The 23,155-nt window shown below is 36.5% G+C and overlaps 1 protein-coding gene across 1 annotated transcript in view; it reads left to right on the forward strand.

Moving 5' to 3' along the window:
- The first annotated feature begins 266 nt into the window (after nt 1-266).
- Nucleotides 267-23,155, forward strand: part of LOC128211202 (glutamic acid-rich protein-like) — a 48,580-nt gene continuing 25,691 nt past the window's right edge. The window contains exon 1 of the mRNA XM_052915698.1: nt 267-340. Coding sequence (XP_052771658.1) covers nt 329-340 — 12 coding nt within the window. The 5' untranslated portion in view covers nt 267-328. The remainder of the gene's footprint in view (nt 341-23,155) is intronic.

The raw sequence follows: 23,155 nt of genomic DNA on the forward strand, positions 1-23,155 counted from the left end.
TTTTATACAACACAGTTGAAATATTAATGTAAGGAAAACTATTTGTATTAATATTTCAAAATAATGACAGTATTTTTTTTAAGTTTCAGATAATGACAATGAAGGTGCAAATAAGTTACTATATGCATATTTTTAAAAGGATAGAGGGTGATTATTTTGAATTTTTTGTTTGCATAATTTGGCGTAAGTTCCAATGGAGAAGTTGATTCTATCTTAGAAAAGGTATTGTGTAACCTATTTATAAAAGCGGTGATAGTTTTACTCTTCCAAGGGAGCCTACTCATGAGTTGTTGAAAATAGACGAAATAAATGAACAAAATAGTAAAAGATGGACCCAATTGTAAGTTTGTTAACACCATTGCAGACAACAGCTCATTATCTATTTTATTTCTAAAATTATGTTGCAAAATAATGTCATACAAGTTACTTAGTAGCAAGCCAAACCGTCCCCATGTCAAAATATCCCCGTGTTGAAAATATTACGTCCCTTTGACTAGTTATTCTTTAGCTGTTTAAGGCAAAAAGTCCCTCCCTCCAGCAGTAACTGGGAAACCCTGTGCGTTTTACAATATTTCATAGGCATCAAGGCGTAGCCACGGACAACACTACCCCAATATTTAGAAAAATTGCAGCTCCGCAATATAAGTTTATTGTAGCTGCGATATTGTGTGTCTAATAAATTGCTGATGCTAAAGTAATCTTTGAGGAAAAGTGCGCCTGGTGTGGTGTGGGGCTCGAACCCACGACTGTCCGAACACAAGCACAGTGCTCTAGCCAACTGAGCTAACCGGGCGTCTGGTTCTAGCCCACACGCACTACACTCCTTCCCGAATTGACCTTTTAGGCCAATGGAGGCACTCCTGCCGTAATCCAGTCTTTGATGAATGGAGACATCATTTATATTGTGTGTAACTTTAAACATTTATAAGCATCATGACTGTGGACAACGTGAAATCTGTCTGTCAGACAGCCCTGATCAGTAAATTTTGATTTGGTCTAAATATATTATGGGGTCGGTTTGTCTGACCGATAGTTTTCATGTCCAGTGGCAGCCTTATTAAATAGTAAAGATCTAATCTTTATCAATTATCAAACATGGCTTCAAAGTAAGAAAACTATTTTATTTAATAGAAAATCACATTTTATCAAAGATCTTGTCACATAATCATTTGTTTACGATTCCAATGTTGTATTTGATAGTGTATGTACCACACAGAGTCAAACTCCATGCAGCATTTACCTCCCTTTGCAATATGGTACCAAATAATGTATATTAATGTGTATATATAAAGTGCGATGTTTTGAAACGCTATAATGATAAACTTTTGTCATGAACATTGGAATGTTTTAAAGGATAGTTCCAAATGTCCCAATCAAAAGTCTTACCCTTTGGCACAGACTATTTAATTTGGAAATCGATACCAGTACGGTCTAAAAAAAACACATTTACAACAAATTGACAAATCAAAATTGTCATTACAACTCAGTACAAGTGTATAAATTGGGGTCGTTAACAATTAATTTCAGAGAAAAACCTGGCAAAAATAACTTGTTAATATCTTAATACCTTTTTATTCCTTAGGTCAACGTAATATAAGTAACAAAGGCTTTGAAAAGGCAAGTCTTCAATAAAAAATTACTGGGCCGACAAATTTTCTTTCGTACTAGATCAGAGGCTGTCAGTCTGAATGACCAATACTTTTTTTACCGGCCCCGATGTCTATGACAGAACACAGTTGGTGTCTGTGTACTTTCACAGACATCATGGCATCATTGTTGGCATGATTTGGTCGTTATAAACACGAAGGTTGTTGAGTGTAATTCTTTTGATCTGAACATATTAAAGGGACAAATGATGCCAAAATAATAGCCAGTGTTTTTTTTTGAATTAATTTTCAATGTGAAATCTTATGTATAATGTATTGCAGCACTTTGGCTTATTTAAGAAACCATTTTCTTTTGGATGTAATGAATTTGTGCATAGTTTTAATAATTGTTCATTTTCGTCCTATAACTGACTGACTTCCACTTAAAAAAAGTTCACTATGATTGGTAATACAGCCTATTTGTTAAGCACCTTGTCAAAGTCATTTTTCTGCAATATATGGCAACATATCCACCTGAAATATTTCAATTATAAATTTCAATGTTTTACCCGCAATACCCAGTGATAAGTTAAGAAAATGATAGAAGTTTCATTTGATAAAATTAACAATGAAAAACAAATATTTGAAAAAAGTATAAAATGATATAGATCTTCAAAAGCTGCATTTGCACCTGGGAACTTGATATATATATTGATAACAGTCCTTAGATACTGAGTTAGAATGATAGTCAGTGAAGGTTTTATGTTACATATGATATTATCAAGACACATTACATATTATACTTGTGCAGAAATTTGTAAACTTTGAAACATAATTCGTCATTTGAATGAAAAAATCCAGGACAAAGCTATCATGAACTGTGTTGACAGTTTTTGCTATTTAGTAATAGGGTATTACATGTTAAGCTTTTAAGGGGTGCTAATTCAGGTGCAATTTATTTCTTTATTTGTCAATATAAACAAATATACTAGCCAGAATAGAGTGTTGGGCTTTAAAGCAACAGTGCACCAGATGATCAATTTGCAAGAAAATAAGAAATTGTTGAAAACTGTCATAAACTTGGTATTTATGTGTACAATGCATTGAAACTTGCTAACTGAAGTACCACATAGTTTACAATTTATTTAAGTGTAGCAGTTATTTCGTATTTTTCCATTAAAAAAGATTACTGGGTATGTCTACCTAGTAGAATTCATTCCTTATGCGTGATTGGCTAGTCAGTGTTATCACGTGATATTACCGAGGTAGGTGTATAGCTTAATTATGTCTCCTAATTAGAGTAAGCCGTCGTAGCTCAGTGGATACGACGCTGGACTGCAATTTTGGTGACATGGGTTCGAATCCGGTCTCCGACACATTTTTTTTTTACATTTTGGTATTTTTTTTACAATTATGATATCAAAGCGTAACACATTCTAATAAATAATTGTCCTGAGATTCTTTACAGAAAAAAACTTTTTTTGGTGTCAATCTGGTGTACAGTCCATTTAAAGTGACACTCATATTCAAAATCAATAAATACACATGTATAACAAATATAAATTTTGAGTGATAAACCTTTAACTACAAGTTTACTAAATAATGCATTTATGGAAAATATTAATTACTCATATCAAGATTGTAACCGTGTATTTAAAAGCTGAAAACCCAAAAATATTAAATGATTGGTGAATGCTAAAAAATTTACTGTGATTTACTATTGTGTTATAGGGTAGAAATACTGTGTTTTCTGCACATTTCTTTCAAAATAAACTTGGTATCCCTTATAAGAACCATTGGTTTCAACATTTCTTCACCCTTTTTGGTATATTAAAACAATTGTATTAATTGTGGTGAATCTTTTTAGGGAGTAAGAGTGCATCTTTAATGTGTACAGTTTTGCTTGACATTGCCTGATTACCTTTTCGACTGCCTGCTCATGCTGACTATATCTCAAAGATAAAGAATTTATTATTATTTCTCTTGTTTGAAATTGAACAAGACATCAATTTGGAATGGCCTTAGGGAGTAAGTGTTAGTGCGAAATTTGAAGTAATCTGGGATTTTGCCCAGGGAGTATTTTGTTCATAGTCCATACCCCATTATTTGTACATGGATTAATACTGCCTCCTTGACATTTAAACCAGACAGACTAAACTGTAGATACAAATAAAAATGTACAGTGTTTGTTTGAAGACCTTCTACTATAATTGCTGTCAATTTTTTGCTACTGCAGAACCATTGCGCAAACAACATACTTCATACTTTGTCCTAGTATTCTTGGCATTTCTTGGCATTTGATATCAGAACATGATGCATTCTGTGTGATTCCCATGATCAACACTAAAATAACGTTTTATTTGAACTGAACTCATTTTGCAGTGGAGATCTATCTGACAATTGAGGCTGGTGTTTCCATTCTACCGTGGATATTACTTGTTTAGTATTGTTGTTTTTTTGTGTGTGTGTTTTTTAGGATAGTTGCAGTAAAAAAGGTTTCGTACTTATGGCTATCGCTAAACATAAAAACAAATTGGTAAGGCCTCATCGTCTTTGTGTCATGTTTTCAGTGTTTAGAAACAAACAAATCATTACAAAAAAGGGCATATCCGATATTTGATCGGACCCATGGCATTGAAAGTTGGTGCTGACTATGCAATTTTTTCAATTTTAAATTGACTGTTTGATGGTCTTTGATCTTGGCATACACTTTGAGTTATATTGTTATGCATGTTTATATACAATACTTTCAACATGAAACTATCCATTTGAAATAATTACAGACAATCAGTGTATGACTGTATATTTGATAAAAGCTGAATTGTTCCCCTTGAATTGGATTCAAATATAAATTGGAAACTAACAGACTGTACAAATAGGGTTTGGTTAGGGTTACATCCTTTTCAAAACAACTGGTAGGGTAGGTAGGCTTTTTAAAAAAAAATAAAAAAATATTATGCTTTATGTAAGAACAATATTGTCATCAGTAGGGAATGGAGTTAGGGAAATATTCTGTAAAAAATATTAAAGTGACACTCTTATTCAAAATCAATAGATACACACATACAAACATAATTTTTGACTGATAAAACTTTTAACTACTTAACTAAATAATGCATATATGGAAAATATTAATCACTGAGAACAAGATTGTAACCGTGTAATTAATAGCAGAAAGCGCAAAAATATTAAATAATTGGTGAATGCTAAAAGAATTACTGTGGTCTACTATAGTCTAATAAGGTAGAAATACCGTAGTTTATGCATATTTCTTTCAAATACAACTCGGTATCCTTTATAAGAACCATTGTTTTCGACATTTATTCATCTTTTTATGCCCCCACAAAGTGGCGGCATATAGGGTTGCCCTTGTCCGTACGTACGTCTGTCTGTCTGTCTGTACGTACGTACGTACGTACGTCCCGAAGATTGTTTCCGATCTAATTCTTGAAAACCGTTCGTCCAATCCTCACCAAACTTTAAACACATGTTTGTGACCATAATATCTTGATCAAGTTCGATAGTCATGGAAATCGCTTGAGTCATTTAGGAGTTACGGCCCTTTTTTGCCAAAAATACTTCAAAAATATATGTTTCCAATCTAATTCTTGAAAACTGTTTGTCCAATCCTCACCAAACTTTAAACACATGTTTGTGACCATAATATCTTGATCAAGTTCGATAGTCATGGAAATCGCTTTAGTCATTTAGGAGTTATGGCCCTTTTTTGCCAAAAATACTTCAAAAATATATGTTTCCAATCTAATTCTTGAAAAGTATGTGTCCTATGTGGATCCAACAAGTTTTTTCCTGCCTGAATGGCGCCATATAACCTATACAGTCTTGCGATGCCGTAAAACCCAACTCAACTCAACTTATCCTATATGTGCAGATTATCCTGAATAATCATTATGGCTTATTTTCTGTGACAAAAAATCGAAGTGGGGGCATCCGTGTCCTATGGACACATTTCTAGTTTTGAATATTAAAACAATTGTATTAATTGTAGTAAACCTTTTTTGGGAGTAAGAGTGCATCTTTAAACTACATCCTAAAACACGCACTTTTCCTATAATGGTAGTGTCAGTGCCCATTTCGTAGGTAGGTCGGTAACCCAAACTATAAATTACTTTTTTAGGTCTAGACTCAAATATACCATGTAGGCAAATTTGCCCCTGGGTTATTTTTTTGACATGTTTAGATGGCAATTGAGATAAATAAAATTGTAATTAAAAATCCTATAACTTGTGTTGAAAAGTACATAGATATAGCTGTTGAAAAGTACATATTGATTATTATAATAAACAAATGAAATGTTTGTATTCAACACCACTTATATTTGCTAAGTGATATTATATGGGATTTATGTTGGGAAACTACTATATTATTGTTTTCCTCAACAAATTTGGAAGACAATCAGAAGACATTTAAAGTGTATCTTTAAGTTTGATTAAAAAAAACAAAATAAGAATAAAGAAAATGTAGTTCTAAGCTTTAACATATTTGCTGAAAAAGGGGTTCCATAGCTTTTTGAAAGTTACCGTTAAACACTCCATTTTGATTCAAATGAGTTTCATAAAAAGAATTAAAGGGTCAAACTTTAAAACAAATAGTTAATCAAACAAAGTCACCATATTTCAACATTACAGTACTTTAATAAGAAAGAATTTGCCAAGACAGGCAACAAGGTTGACAGAATAAATAATTTCATATTTACCAACTTTCTACCTCTATTTTTGTTTTGTCTAAAGATATTTTGTATAGCGCAGCGAAATTTCAATACCCCCTTGGGCAAGTAGGTTTTGTATATGGGCAAATATACCCCATTTTCAGACTACATTTGGATAGTTGTGTTTACATGCACATATTTACCCTGTGGTAAATTTGCCCCCATGGAAATCTCTTGTCATGTAAAAGGGGTAATAATTAATCTTGGAAAATTAGCTTTGTAGAGGAATCAGTCACAGCTCAATATATGTATCAATTCAGTCACAGAGGCTAATAAACAAAATACAATGCACATCATCTGTTGGCTTGTTTGAAAGTCCTCTTGAAAAAATTATAAAACATAATTATACAAGGGATATCATTTTAATAGAAACAGTCTTTGATAATTCGTAGAATTCTTTTTTAAACGTTTAATAGAAACACATAGAGATCCTCCCGTCTTTGATAATTTGCATAAATGTTTTATAAACAAAATTAATGTTGATATAAACACATGTTAGAATAGAACTCCATGCATCCAGCCTCAGTGGAAATGGTTTTAAACATATTTCATTTTCAATTAATAATTTTTATTAATTATCGGATAGAAACACTCCAGCATAAAATTCTTCTTATCACAGAGCTAGAAAGGCGATTAAGTAAACAACACGAAATCTCTTCACCGCGCGTGCTCTGACGTCACACAGTGTACCTTTTTGATCTGCATTTGTTCTCATGACGCGTGTCTGTTTTATTAGTTTGACAGATATATCAAAACAGTAAATTGGAAACTTAATATGATGTGGTTACCTAACTGCCAATTTGATTATGTAGACAAATGACAATCCAAATCTAAATCTGTTCGTCGCAAATAAAGGGACAACATTGTCAATTGCTAAACAAGCCCTATTCAAGCATTGCCTCGGCTTTTCGCAGTTTTGTTATTGAAGCCATTTATTTTCATGGTATTAATTACGGTTTATTGATGGTCAATCTTTTGATTTTAATTGGGTTAACCAAAATTATTTCAATTCCGAACCTTTAAAAAAGCGTGACCGTGTACTAATTATGAACCTACCTCCAAACAGAGAGCTCACAGTTGCCCGCCATTTTCTTCAAGCAAAACAACAAATTTACCGAGGAAGTCGATAATTGTCTGTTGACCTTGAACATTTTCACACATTTGGAGGAATTAAAAGATTTAGATTTGATTTAAAATTGACCCGGTCTTATAATAAATGAGTTGAAACAAAAAGTACCAGATTTCATGGGCAGAGTTAGGGGGTCGTCTTATAAGCGGATGGCCTTATATTCGGGGGGAAAAATGGGGTAAACAGTTTTCACCAATTATCTCATGCAATTTAAGAATATTACAATTATCGCTGGTCAATCTTTTATTGTGTTTGAATTATCTTGATTTCTCTGCCATGAAACGGAATCTGTGTATTACATAGAACCAATAGATTCAATGATTTCACTTATGGTTTAACTGTTGATAAAAAAAGCGACATGTGTTCAGGAAATCCTTAATATTTATAGGAAATAAATGCATAACAAAGGAACGGATATCTACACCATTGTTATATTGTTATAGCATAAGTGCGCCATTGTTCGGTCAATTGGCCAGTTTCTTTGATGGTGTTTGTGTACAAGTTATGATATGAATTCAAGCTTCTGTTGAAGATAATATTTTAAAAGATGTTATTTGATCTGTGATATCAATAGGGAACCGGCGACAGATATGTATGTACATTGAAAAAAGATCAGTATAATGAGTTTATTAATTTATTTTTTTGGCGAGTCTGTTTGATGTTTTGGGGTGGTATTAATAAAACATCTTGAGTCAATTCCTAAATTAAGTTGACTTCTTAAGTTTTCACTTTCAAACTAAAAGAAAAGTTTAATAGTTATTATATATGGAAACATTGAAGTGTGTTTTTTATCAATAAGTTCAATGAAAATAATGTATTTTGGAAATACTTCATTTTTTATTTCATATGACTTAAAGAGATAATAAAAAATTAGGAAAGTCATTAAAGTTATGAAATTACTTAAGAAGTTTAAACTTTTATGAATACCGCCTCAGACTTGGATTCAAGTCGTTAATGACAAGATATGTTTGAATGATATTTGTTCCTGTTTTAAAGTGACTGCTCTTTATAAAATTCTTTGATATCTATATAATGTTAAAAAAAAAACCTCTCTGGAACAAGGGGAAAAATGTGCATGCAAATTCTGACTGAAGCTTAAATCATTTTTTTCAAGTAGTTTTATTGAGTGTAAGTATATCTTTTTTCTCTTGAGTGATTGTTTTTCAAAAAAAAACAGTTTGGGTATTGGCACATTCTATTAGCAATATAAAAATAAATACCAATATATAAATGGTTATTGATGGTCGAAAGGTACGGTGTTCAAACCCATGTTTGGTTATATACTCTTTCTTTCACTTTATAACCATTGTGTTGTGATTATCTTTTGTCATTTTTGTCAGCATTGTTGTCTGATCCCATGAGCCCTGTAAAACCTTTAAAATTCATCTATAACTTGAATACCATTTTAAACCAACTGTTGCTCTTTGAAGAAATGAATCAATAACTCATTATATTTTTAATTTATATTAGTTACGGATCACAGAAGATAGCCACAGGCTTTAACATTTGAATATCTGATAAATATTTTCCCCTTTTGCTGGCAGTTCACCATTGGTGTTTGGATGTACTACTAGTATCTTGATCAATTGATTAAACATTCTAAAAGATCAATCTGATAAATGTTGTTCTTTCTTTAATACATTACAGTGAAATTAGTAATGGTATTGGCCTGACCAGTGGTCAATAGTCCAGGTCTGGGTTATTAAATTTAAATGTTCAATTTTCACCAAAGGTGTTTAATAAGTTTGAAATTTCATCCTCAATTTCTTTCAAAAACATTACAGTGAAAATCCTTTCCAAAGGTTGGCGTCTTTAATTTATTAAACCATGATCATATTCAACTAAGATAGCTGATGTGCCTGAATTGAGAGACCAAAGAAGAACTTAAGAGGTGTGTATTTATTTTCTGTGTTGTCATTATATATCAAAAGTTTGGTTGAAATGTTGTGGTGTTTTTTTTTAATATTTGGAGTTTGCATTTCTTGATGTCAGGGTAAGTCTTGCAAGGCTATTCCTATACCAGTAATAGGGCATCTGAAAGAGATCACTTAGTCACACCACAAAAGAGAAAACAAATTCATTACATGCAGTGTATTATCACAGGCAAGTCAAATTAAACAAATGCAGATGATTTATCATTACTGTAAAAATGATGCAGATATTTGGCAACACACTGTCCATGTAGGACATGAGGGACTGCTGTCAACACACTGTCCATGTAGGACATGAGGGACTGCTGTCAACACACTGTCCATGTAGGACATGAGGGACTGCTGTCAACACACTGTCCATGTAGGACATGAGGGACTGCTGTCAACACACTGTCCATGTAGGACATCAGTGATTGCTGTCAATTCACTGTCCATGTAGGACACGAGGGACTGCTGTCAACGCACTGTCCATGTAGGACATCAGTGATAGCTGTCAACACACTGTCCATGTAGGACATCAGTGATTGCTGTCAACACACTGTCTATGTAGGACATGAGTGACTGCTGTCAACACACTGTAACACACTGTCCATGTAGGACATCAGGGACTGCTGTCAAACAGACTGTCCGTGTAGGACATGAGGGACTGCTGTCAACACACTGTCCATGTAGGACATGAGGGACTGCTGTCAACACACTGTCCATGTAGGACATCAGTGACTGCTGACAACACACTGTCCATGTAGGACATCAGTGACTGCTGTCAACACACTGTCCATGTAGGACATCAGTGACTGCTGACAACACACTGTCCATGTAGGACATCAGTGACAGCTGTCAACACATTGTAACACACTGTCCATGTAGGACATCAGTGACAGCTGTCAACACACTGTAACACACTGTCCATGTAGGACATCAGTGACTGCTGTCAACACACTGTCCATGTAGGACATCAGTGACAGCTGTCAACACACTGTAACACACTGTCCATGTAGGACATCAGGGACTGCTGTCAAACAGACTGTCCATGTAGGACATCAGTGACTGCTGACAACACACTGTCCATGTAGGACATCAGTGACTGCTGACAACACACTGTCCATGTAGGACATCAGGGACTGCTGTCAAACAGACTGTCCATGTAGGACATCAGTGACTGCTGACAACACACTGTCCATGTAGGACATCAGTGACTGCTGTCAACACACTGTCCATGTAGGACATCAGTGATAGCTGTCAACACACTGTCCATGTAGGACATTAGTGACTGCTGTCAACACACTGTCCATGTAGGACATCAGGGACTGCTGTCAACACACTGTCCATGTAGGACATCAGTGACTGCTGTCAACACACTGTCCATGTAGGACATTAGTGACTGCTGTCAACACACTGTCCATGTAGGACATCAGTGACTGCTGTCAACACACTGTCCATGTAGGACATCAGGGACTGCTGACAAACAGACTGTCCATGTAGGACATCAGTGACTGCTGACAACACACTGTCCATGTAGGACATCAGTGACTGCTGACAACACACTGTCCATGTAGGACATCAGTGACTGCTGTCAACACACTGTCCATGTAGGACATTAGTGACTGCTGTCAACACACTGTCCATGTAGGACATTAGTGACTGCTGTCAACACACTGTCCATGTAGGACATTAGTGACTGCTGTCAACACACTGTCCATGTAGGACATCAGTGACTGCTGTCAACACACTGTCCATGTAGGACATCAGTGACTGCTGTCAACACACTGTCCATGTAGGACATTAGTGACTGCTGTCAACACACTGTCCACTTAGGACATTAGTGACTGCTGACAACACACTGTCCATGTAGGACATTAGTGACTGCTGTCAACACACTGTCCACTTAGGACATTAGTGACTGCTGTCAACACACTGTCCATGTAGGACATCAGTGACTGCTGACAACACACTGTCCATGTAGGACATGAGGGACTGCTGTCAACACACTGTCCATGTAGGACATCAGGGACTGCTGTCAACACACTGTCCATGTAGGACATCAGGGACTGCTGTCAACACACTGTCCATGTAGGACATCAGGGACTGCTGTCAACACACTGTCCATGTAGGACATCAGGGACTGCTGTCAAACAGACTGTCCGTGTAGGACATCAGTGATTGCTGTCAACACACTGTCCATGTAGGACATCAGTGACTGCTGTCAAACAGACTGTCCATGTAGGACATCAGTGACTGCTGTCAACACACTGTCCATGTAGGACATTAGTGACTGCTGTCAACACACTGTCCATGTAGGACATCAGTGACTGCTGACAACACACTGTCCATGTAGGACATTAGTGACTGCTGTCAACACACTGTCCACTTAGGACATTAGTGACTGCTGTCAACACACTGTCCATGTAGGACATCAGTGACTGCTGACAACACACTGTCCATGTAGGACATGAGGGACTGCTGTCAACACACTGTCCATGTAGGACATGAGGGACTGCTGTCAACACACTGTCCATGTAGGACATCAGGGACTGCTGTCAACACACTGTCCATGTAGGACATCAGGGACTGCTGTCAAACAGACTGTCCGTGTAGGACATCAGTGATTGCTGTCAACACACTGTCCATGTAGGACATCAGTGACTGCTGTCAAACAGACTGTCCGTGTAGGACATCAGTGATTGCTGTCAACACACTGTCCATGTAGGACATGAGGGACTGCTGTCAACACACTGTCCATGTAGGACATCAGTGACTGCTGACAACACACTGTCCATGTAGGACATCAGGGACTGCTGGCAACACACTGTCCATGTAGGACATCAGTGACTGCTGGCAACACACTGTCCATGTAGGACATCAGTGACTGCTGACAACACACTGTCCATGTAGGACATCAGGGACTGCTGTCAAACAGACTGTCCGTGTAGGACATCAGTGATTGCTGTCAACACACTGTCCATGTAGGACATCAGTGACTGCTGTCAACACTTGCCTGATTAATATTTGTAAATTATTTTGTTTCAAGGACAACAAGTGATGTCTATTGATTAATAAAATATATTTGGATGAATCAACTATGTGAGCCTTTAATATTTGAAATGATTGGGCACAAAGTCCATAAAACCTCTTTCCTTGTCACTAAATTGCAGTTCCCTTTTAATAGCAATTATTTCATTTTGATTTCCATTAAAGAGAAATCTTATGTGCAGTTTAAGTTCTTGTATCAAGTTGTATTAGCATTTGTGTTTTTGAACATTTAATTATGTCTCCCCCTCTCTGGGGGAGACATATTGTTTTTGCCCTGTCCGTCAGTCCGGTAGTCCGTCAGTCCGTCAGTCCGTCCGTACGTCGCACTTCGTTTCCGATCGATAACTGGAAAACCGCATGACCTAGGATCACCAAACTTGGTAGGGAGGTTGGTCGTGAGGTGTAGAGGATCCCTATTGTTTTTGGGGTCACTAGGTCAAAGGTCAAGGTCGCGGCGACCCCCAATATAAAAAACATTTCTGCTCAAAATCTTGAGAACGGTTTGACCTAGGTTCACCAAACTTGGTAGGGAGGTTGGTCATGAGGTGTAGAAGATCCCTATTGTTTTTGGGGTCACTAGGTCAAAGGTCAAGGTCGCGGCGACCCCCAATGTAAAAAACATTTCCGCTCAATATCTTGAGAATGGTTTGACCTAGGTTCACCAAACTTGGTACGGAGGTTGATCATGAGGTTTAGAAAACTCCTATATTTTGGGGGGTCACAAGGTCAAAGGTCAACGTCGCTGTGACCTCTAATGTAAAAAAATATTTCCGTGCAATATCAGGAGAATGCTTTGATCTAGGTTCACCAAACTTTGAAGTGAGGTTGGTCATGATGTCTAGATGATCCCAATTGTTTTGGGGGTAACAAGGTCAATAGTCAAGGTCGTGGTGACCTTCCATGTACAAATCATTTGCGTGTAATATCTTTATGTCTCCCCCATTCATGGGGAGACATATTGTTTTTGCCCTGTCCGTCAGTCAGTCCATCAGTCTGTCAGTCAGTCAGTCAGTACGTCACACTTCGTTTCCGCCCAATAACTATAGAACTCTTAGACCCAGGAACTTCATACTTGGTATGCTAGTTGGTCATGACTAGTAGATGACCCCTATTGAATTTGGGGTCACTAGGTCAAAGATCAGGGTCAACGTGACCTTGAGGTGAAGAAACGGTTTCCACTCAATAACTAAAGATCCTTTGGGTCCAGGAACTTCATACTTGGTATGCTAGTTGTTCATGACTATTAGATGACTCCTATTGATTTTGAGATCAAAAGGTCAAAGGTCAAGGTTACCTTCAGGTAAAAAATGTTATGTTGGCAGTGACCTTAAGCTTAAAAATGGTTTCTGCTCAATAACTAAAGAAAGCTTGTACCCAGGAACTTCATAGTTGTTCATGACTAGTAGATGACTCCTATTGATTTTGAGATCAGTAGGTCAATGGTCAAGGTCACCGTGACCTTGAAGTGAAGAAAAAGTTTCCGCTCAATAACTAAAGATCCTTTGGTTTCAGGAACTTCATACTTGGTAAGCTAGTTGTTCATGACTAGAAGATGACCCCTATTGATTTTCAGATCAAAAGGTCAAAGGTTACCTTCAGGTAAAAAATGATACGTTGGCGGTGACCTTAAGCTTAAAAATGGTTTCTGCTCAATAACTTAAGAACGCTTGTACCCAGGAACTTCATTCTTGGTACGCTAGTCGGTCATGACTAGTAGATGACCCCTATTGATTTTGAGATCAGTAGGTCAAAGGTCAAGGTTGCCATGACCTTGAGTTGAAGAAATGGTTACCGCTCAGTAACTAAAGAACACTTGCACCCAAGAACTTAATACTTGGTATGCAAGTTGGTTATGTAGATGATCCCTATTGTGATCAGTAGGTAAATGTTTACATTTTCCATGATTAATCAACAACACTTTCTTCTCTTCACTATTTAATATAATCGAATAAACCAAACTTCACTGTTGGTTTGTCTCCAGTCCAAAGTTACAAATTTCATGTCCATCATTTATTTTTTCTCAGCTACGACCACACAATAGGGGAGACAAGCGCTTTTTCAAAAAAGCAATCTCTAGTTGTATATGATGAAATTAATTTCAACATTGCATCATTCTACAAAATATTGATAAGTTTAAAGTTTGGCCAGGGAATGCATCAATAAAATATAAGCAAATCTAAAAAAAATCACATGTGTAGGGGAAGAAAATAGCATAGTCTGTTATAGGCATAGCAATATTTTCATAGCTTTTCTTATAAAAAAGTTATTTAGAAATTAATGTCACTTTTCACATAGGTTGTGTCCCGTGGTGACCCATGTGAGAACCCCTTTGAAGTCATGTGATTCCTCACCCTGATATTTGGGGATGAGTGTAAGACAGAAATAGTTCCATATAAAAATAGTAGTTTCCGGTAGGGTTTCTTTTTACTAAAAAAATTGAGCGTTTTTCCTTCTCTTTCACAATCCCTTTAACTGTACCTTTTACACAAAAAATGGGGACTTGACATCGAAAGAGTAAAAAAAGAAAAACAGTCCTAACTTGATTTGTGAAACTATGTTATTTTGATGTTTTGGGTATGTCTAAAAAAATTGAATGAAATGGGTTTAGTTACATGTGCTCTGTTTTTCGGTTGTATCCAATTTTCGATATCTTAAAGTATTTCCCAGGGTCCAAACAACTTTGAAATAGCGAATTATGACTGCATATAAAGAATCATCTTTTAAATAGTCAACCCGACTGCTACAGGTAACAACACTGAGGAACCTCCATCTTGTGATAAGCCCATAAATTTATTTTTAATGTATTATTAAATACAACTGTGGATATGGTTGTTTCAAAAGCTTAAAAAAAACAAAACGTTTTTGGTATGCATACACACCATATCCTCCAGAGGGGGATTAACTCCCTCATAATTTTCACCCAACCCCTGGTTTCCCAGCGAAGGATGAATGTCCACCTTAATTTAAAACAAAAGCTACATTCTTCTTTTACACAAATATAATGAAAGTGTTAAATATTTAATATAGAAATAAAACCGTTATTTTCTTTCCATACTATATACATTGTAAGTGAAAGAAATTGCTTAAAGGGGCTGTACTCCGTATGATAAAATAGCAGGAAAAAAAAGATTTTTTTTGAAAACTGACATAAGCTTGGCATCGATGTGTACAATGCATTGAAACTTACTAACTGAAGTACCACATAGTTTACAATTTATTCAAGTTTAGCAGTTATTTCGTATTTTTCCATTAAAAAAGATTACTGGGTATGTCTACCTAGTAGAATTCATTCCTTATGCGTGATTGGCTAGTTGGTGTTATCATGTGATATTACCGAGGTAGGTGTATAGCTTAATTATGTCAACAAATTAGAGTAAGCCTTCATAGCTCAGTGGATAAGACGCTGGTCTTTTTTTACATTTTGGTACTTTTTTTATGCCCCAGAAGGTGGGCATATTAAAATCGCACTGTCCGTCCGTCCGTCCGTCCGGCTCTATAACTTTCCCTTGTATGGACAGATTTTAAAATAACTTGCCACATGTGTTCCACATACCAAGACGACGTGTGGCGTGCAAGACTCGTGTCCCTACCTCAAAGGTCAAGGTCACACTTAGTGTTTATTCACAATGGAGTGCTGCATATAAGGACATAGAGTATAGGTTGTCGTGTCCGGGCTGTAACTTTCTCTTGTATGGACAGATTTTAAAATAACTTGCCACATGTATTCCACATACCAAGACGACGTGTCGCGTGCAAGACCCGTGTCCCTACCTCAAAGGTCAAGGTCACACTTAGTGTTTATTTACAATGGAGTGCTGCATATAAGGACATAGAGTTTAGGTTGTCATGTCCGGGCTGTAACTTCCCCTTGTATTGACAGATTTTAAAATAACTTGACACATGTGTTCCACATACCAAGACGACGTGTCGCGTGCAAGACCCGTGTCCCTACCTCAAAGGTCAAGGTCACACTTAGTGTTTATTCACAATGGAGTGCTGCATATAAGGACATAGAGTTTAGGTTGTTGTGTCCGGGCTGTAACTTTCCCTTGTATGGACAGATTTTAAAATAACTTGCCACATGTGTTCCACATACCAAGATGACGTGTTGCGTGCAAGACCCGTGTCCCTACCTCAAAGGTCAAGATCACACTTAGTGTTTATTCACAATGGAGTGCTGCATATAAGGATATAAAGTATAGGTTGTCGTGTCCGGGCTGTAACTTTCTCTTGTATGGACAGATTTTACAATTACTTGCCATATGTGTTCCACATACCAAGACGACGTGTCGCGTGCAAGACCCGTGTCCCTACCTCAAAGGTCAAGGTCACACTTAGTGTTTATTTACAATGGAGTGCTGCATATAAGGACATAGAGTATAGGTTGTCGTGTCCGGGCTGTAACTTTCTCTTGTATGGACAGATTTTAAAATAACTTGCCACATGTGTTTCACATACCAAGACGACGTGTCGCGTGCAAGACCCGTGTCCCTACCTCAAAGGTCAAGGTCACCCTTAGTGTTTATTTACAATGGAGTGCTGCATATAAGGACATAGAGTATAGGTTGTCGTGTCCGGGCTGTAACTTTCCCTTGTATGGACAGATTTTAAAATAACTTGCCACATGTGTTTCACATACCAAGACGACGTGTCGCGTGCAAGACCCGTGTCCCTACCTCAAAGGTCAAGGTCACACTTAGTGTTTATTCACAATGGAGTGCTGCATATAAGGACATAGAGTATAGGTTGTCGTGTCCGGGCTGTAACTTTCTCTTGTATGGACAGATTTTAAAATAACTTGCTATATGTGTTCCACATACCAAGACGACGTGTCGCGTGCAAGACCCGTGTCCCTGCCTCAAAGGTCAAGGTCACACATAGTGTTTATTCACAATGGAGTGCTGCATATAAGGACATAGAGTATAGGTTGTCATGTCCGGGCTGTAACTTTCTCTTGTATGGACAGATTTTAAAATAACTTGCCACATGTGTTCCACATACCAAGACGACGTGTCGCGTGCAAGACCCGTGTCCCTACCTCAAAGGTCAAGGTCACACTTAGTGTTTATTCACAATGGAGTGCTGCATATAAGGACATAGAGTTTAGGTTGTCGTGTCAGGGCTGTTACTTTCCCTTTTATGGACAGATTTTAAAATCACTTGCTACATGTGTTCCACATACGAAGACGACGTGTCGTGTGCAAGACCCATGTCCCTACCTCTAAGGTGAAAGATACACTAAGTGTTTATTCACAAGGGAATTCTGAATATAAGGACATAACAGTGTAGGTTGTCAAGTATGGGTGGTATTTTTTTATGTTCAGAGGCAATTTAAAATAACTTGCCATATGTATTTGACACGTAAAGGCAAGATCAACTTTTCATGTACTGACCTTGTTCGTAGGTCAATGTCACATTCGGGGGCATTCGTCACATACTGTGACAGCTCTTGTTTACAATTATGATATCAAATTCTATTAGATAATTGTCCTGAAATTCGTAACAGAAAAATCTTTTTTTGGTGCCAATCTGGTGTACAGTCCCTTTAAAATTAGTTATAAGGTCTTTAGAGACTTTATATCATTCTTTCTGACATAGTTGCTTACTATGACTAACCTTTAAATAAAATCTGCTTATTTTCCGTGCTTCACTACAATTGTTCATTCCATAAGCAATGAGCTGGCTTTATATTATTGGACTTCTATTAGTAGCTAGCCTAGTTGTACTTCTGCTTTGTTTAGAATGGAATTATAGATATTACTATTCATATTTAAAATTTGCATATTCATTGGATGAGCTGGCCCTAGTTCATTTGCTCTCGACAGAACACCAGTCCTGATCACTTAATAAATAATGATTTTTGTTGTGAATTGGTGTGTAACTTCAAGTAAATATAAATGCATTCATTTTAAGTATGTGTAGATTAAAGGTACTTTCCCGAATGATTAATTTGTCAATATCACTTAAGGCAATTGTTGTTGGATTAAAATGGAAAGGTAAAATGTTTAATTGTTAAAGAACCACTCTACTGGTAATCATTCTTCATGGGTGATGCTATGATTCAGAATGTTTTGTTTTTTACTATTTCTTCGAGCAGTAAAATTTAAAGCTGCACTCTCACAGATTGACAGTTTTGATTTTTCTTTTAATTTTTGTCTTAGAATTAGCCGATTTTGGCAGCAATGCCTTCGATTGAGTCATAAAAGATAACTTACAATAGAACAGATCTCAATTTGAAAAAAACTCATTTTTCTTTAAGCGTAAGTAATGCATTTTAGCCATAAAACATCAATTTTCAAGCGTAGATGTAAAAAACTGTGATCTGATATCTTTTGTCAGCAGTCTTGTATCACTGGTTTCCAGTCATTTACGCAAAAACTGGCTTATTCCAAAACAAAAAATAAAAAGGTTGTCAACATGTTCAATCTGTGAAAGTGCAGCTTTAAGAATTATTTACCAGGATTAGAGTTATTAAAAAGGCATTTTTAAGCTGGAAAAATGGTTGCGGTATTATAAGAAGTTCAGCTCCCTTAAGTGTTCAGGTCATACCTTGGCCAATGGGATCACCTGACAGATTAACATTTAATCAAGTAGAAGTGCTCTGACAAAAGTTTCAAACCTTCATTGAGTCATTATATATATTTTTTTTATTTCGCACAATCACACTGTCCAGTCTAGAGGTATTTGATAGGCACGGTGCGCTGAACACTAAGAAAGTAATCATTTAATTTTAGTCTACTTAATGATTAGTCGGTGCCAAATTTATCATTAAGAAAACAATGAAAAATTGTTACTTTCTGACAAACATATTCATTATATATAATTATGTTTAGAAGACATTTATTTGATATGATTAACAAATACTATTTTTGATCTTGAGTTGTGAGTCTGAACTCTGACAAGAGACACTTTGTGAACATGTGTCATGTTTATATGAAAAGATTTACCCCTGGAGGCGAATATGTGCATATTAATGCAAATACCCTCTTGGATATATTTACAGTCCGGGCAAACTTGCTCAGTGTCTGGGGCATTATTGCCCCAGTGGGTATTTCATGTTATTTAAAAACAAAATCTGATTTCCCCCCTGAGGTTATTTTGATTTAGGCAGTATTTTTATGCCCCCAAAGGTCCAGGCACATTAAAATTGTTCTGACTCTTTCGATTTTCCATGTACAGGCTGTAACTTTGCTAGGGAGGGATTTTAAAATTACTTGGCATATATGCTCATTTCATACAGACATCATGTCATTTTCAAGACCCATGTCCCTACCTCAAAGGCCAAATTCATGCTTACAGGTTTATGGTTATGGAACGCTGCCTAGATGCATAAAGAGTAGAGTCGGTTGTGAATTTGTGGTTGTATTCAGGCTGTGACTTTTTCATGCACAAAGGAATTTTAAATTAAATTTGCACAGGCATGTGTTCGTAACTTGAAGGCAAGGATGAGGTGTGCAAGACCCTAGTCTCCACCTAAAAGGTCAAGGCCACACTTGCACGTATATCATTATGGAGTACAGCATTTATGCAAAAATGGAATCCTTGGTCGTGATTTTGTCTGGGCTGTATCTTGACCATGCATTATTGGATTTCAAAAAACTTTATTTCAATTTAGTTCTACCATAATGAGATTGCGTGTAGCGCACAAAACCCAGGTCTGTACCTTAAAGGTCAAGGTCATGTTCAGTGGTCGAAACTAACACAAGCCCCCAAGCCCTGCATTGGAAAAATGTCTTCAGGCTTGCTAAAATTCTGAATTTTATTTTGCATGGCTTTTTAAAAAATTGACGCCAAGCAATAAAAAACAATTCTGGCTTGTTCATACAAAAGTCTGATTTCAATGACTGCATGGTTAGGGGTCAAATTTTGAAATGATCCTTGACCAGGTTTTATCTAAACCATGCATTATAGGATTTTCAAATAATGTCCATAAAGGTTCACCATGATTAGGCAACGTTTCATGCACACGACCCAGGTCTGTACAATTTAAAGGTCAAGGTCATGCTTAAAGGTCAAAGGTTGAAATGATCCTTGTCCAGGCTGTACATTGATCATGCATTATCAGATTCTCAAATAATTGCCATGGAGGTCCACCATGATGATGTGGCGAGTCATTCACAATACCAAGGTCTGTACCTCAAAGATTAAGGTCACACTTGGAGGTTAAATATCGAAATGATTACTGTTGATAGGACTGGTCTGGCTGTATCTTGATCATGCATCATCAGACTTTCAAAATAGTTTCTGAGGCAGAGCATTGCTGGTTCCATGTATTCTCCATGTTATTCTGTATTGCAATTGCATGGAAAACATTATGTCTGTGTCAAAGGCTCGACATGTCGCCATTTGGCGATTGATGTCTAGTTTTCCTTTTGCCTTACTTTTAAATGTTTCGAAAGCATACCCCAGCGGCAAATGTTGGTGATATAAACGCAACAATAGTTGTTTCAAATGCAGTATTTACTGTTATTGGGATTTCTTTTAAATCTTATGAATCAGTGTATTTAAGATAAAATCAATTCTCATTCACTGCAGCAAATTGAAAAGGCTTTCGTTGACATGATCCTTTGCAACATATGTTAATAAAAGTGACTCATTTGAATTGTAATTTATATATTTTTTATTCAGAATTTTTCAAGGAAAGGCTGTACTTGATGTTTTGAATCTTGTGCTGAACTCTAATAAGAGATTCTTTGTAAAAGCTACAGTGAAGTAGATTTGTTTAAATTGAATGGTTGATCATGACATGGGACTGAACTCACTTCTGGTTGTTCTAGATGTCATTCATTGTTACTCTTCAACCACTTCATACACATCACTATCTAAATACTTATTTTCCGCTCTACGCCTCACCCAACGATGAGGATCAATTCCTCTCTTTAGGCTTCAAAATTCATCTATTACACTGGACCCCATTGTTTTAAAAGTTTTTAAGTGTAACAAGCTTAAACAGCTTATTTTGTTGTGCCGAATTTCGTTCTGAATATTGATTTAACTAGATAAAAATTAGTTAACCATGATTATCGTTAAAATAATAATACCTACGACAAACAAAGTTTGAGATATATTGAAGTCACCCAGTGGTTAGTCGGTCAGTCGGTCCGTAGTTATATTCTTTGTCTGGAGCATAGCTTAAAAATTACTGGATGGAATTTGAATAAACACCAAAGCACAATCAGAACAAGTGCAGTGCACAAGAACTAGTCGAACCCCATTGGGTCGAAACCAGAGAACCAGCGAAAATACCTTGAACCTCAGAATGTTAGAGCCAAGCTGAAATGCTTACCTTCAGTACATATATTACCGTATTATATCATGTATAGGACGCTAGCATAGATAGGCAAAAAATTGTTGAGAAAACGGTTAAAACCCCTTAATATATAAGATAGGACGCAGCGGAAAAATGTCAAAATCGGAGCCGAAAAATTGAGGTTGCTAAAGTATTTATAACATATATTGAAGTAAAAAAACAAACAAAAATTGTATATAAGGCATATTTCGATAACTGTCTTGTGTATTTCGATAATTATCGTCGTATTTCGGTAATTTAGCGTACACAGCAATGATATATGTCTTGATATTTTGAGAACATTCACGCATAATATAAGACTTATACAAATGCTGTAATAGACTAGTTCTGATTGACAGTCAACTGTTGCAACCGTTGCATCTCTCGACATGCCTTCTGAATGACTGTCAACCGTTGCAACCGTTGCAAAACTGTGTATTGTCAAAACTAATGATTGTTTTGATAAGGCTTGTCGCTGCGCGGATTAAAGCATGTCAGCATAATTAATACGTGTCGGTAATTAGCCTTGCCAGCGGAAGGCACCTCGGGTAAAGTGCAAACAAACAACAATACGGTATTACCATCGCAATAGTTTGTTCTATTGATGTTTTTCTAATGACAGACAGCGGGTGTTTTTCACACCTTCGCACATTTGAAAAGATTTGATAGTGACAATAATGCTACTCTGCCTTATGCACATTCCTTTATTAATGTTTTAATACAGAAACATACAACAAAATGTTTAGTAAAATATCGAAACATTAAAATCACGAACAACGATTAATTGATAAGTACCTCCTTTCCCGATTTTCCGTTGCCGTTATAACTCAATCCAGTTAAAGTGCTGACTCACATCGAGTTTTTGTGAGTAGCGTCCCTTTTGTAAAAAAGTAAACACTCGTGTTTGTTTTTAATTTATTTCTCAATAAATCATTTTAAAGTAAACATTCAATATATTTCTGCGTGTGTTAACTTGCGTGATTTTACCTATGTCAGTTGTTCTCTTCGGTGACGCAGTACAGATACTTACTATTACCGCGTTCTTCCCCGGTCGGATATTTTCGACCTGAAATGGACTTGGAAAAAAACAGATGAAATTCTAATAGCATAGAAAGGACGCAGGCAATTTTAAGACGATAATTGGGGGGTAAAAAAGTGCGTCCTATGCATGATATAATACGGTATATAGAAAACGGTCCTTCACATCCAGTTTTAGCCAACTAGGAGTTCAAGCCAATGGGTTCGACTGTATAACTCTATTTCAGCTGATAACAGAGTAATTTTCCTTTGTTACTTTTTCTTGTATGAAGCATAGCATGAAAACTACTGGATGGAATTGAATTAAACTGCATACAATGGTAAAGCACAATGAGAGGAGCTGCAGAGTATAAGAACCATAACTGTATTTCATCTGACTATAGAATTATTGCCTTTGTTACTTTTTATACCCCCCAAAACAAA

Source organism: Mya arenaria, chromosome 12, assembly GCF_026914265.1.
Source record: "Mya arenaria isolate MELC-2E11 chromosome 12, ASM2691426v1".
NCBI classification, from domain to species: Eukaryota; Metazoa; Mollusca; class Bivalvia; order Myida; family Myidae; genus Mya; species Mya arenaria.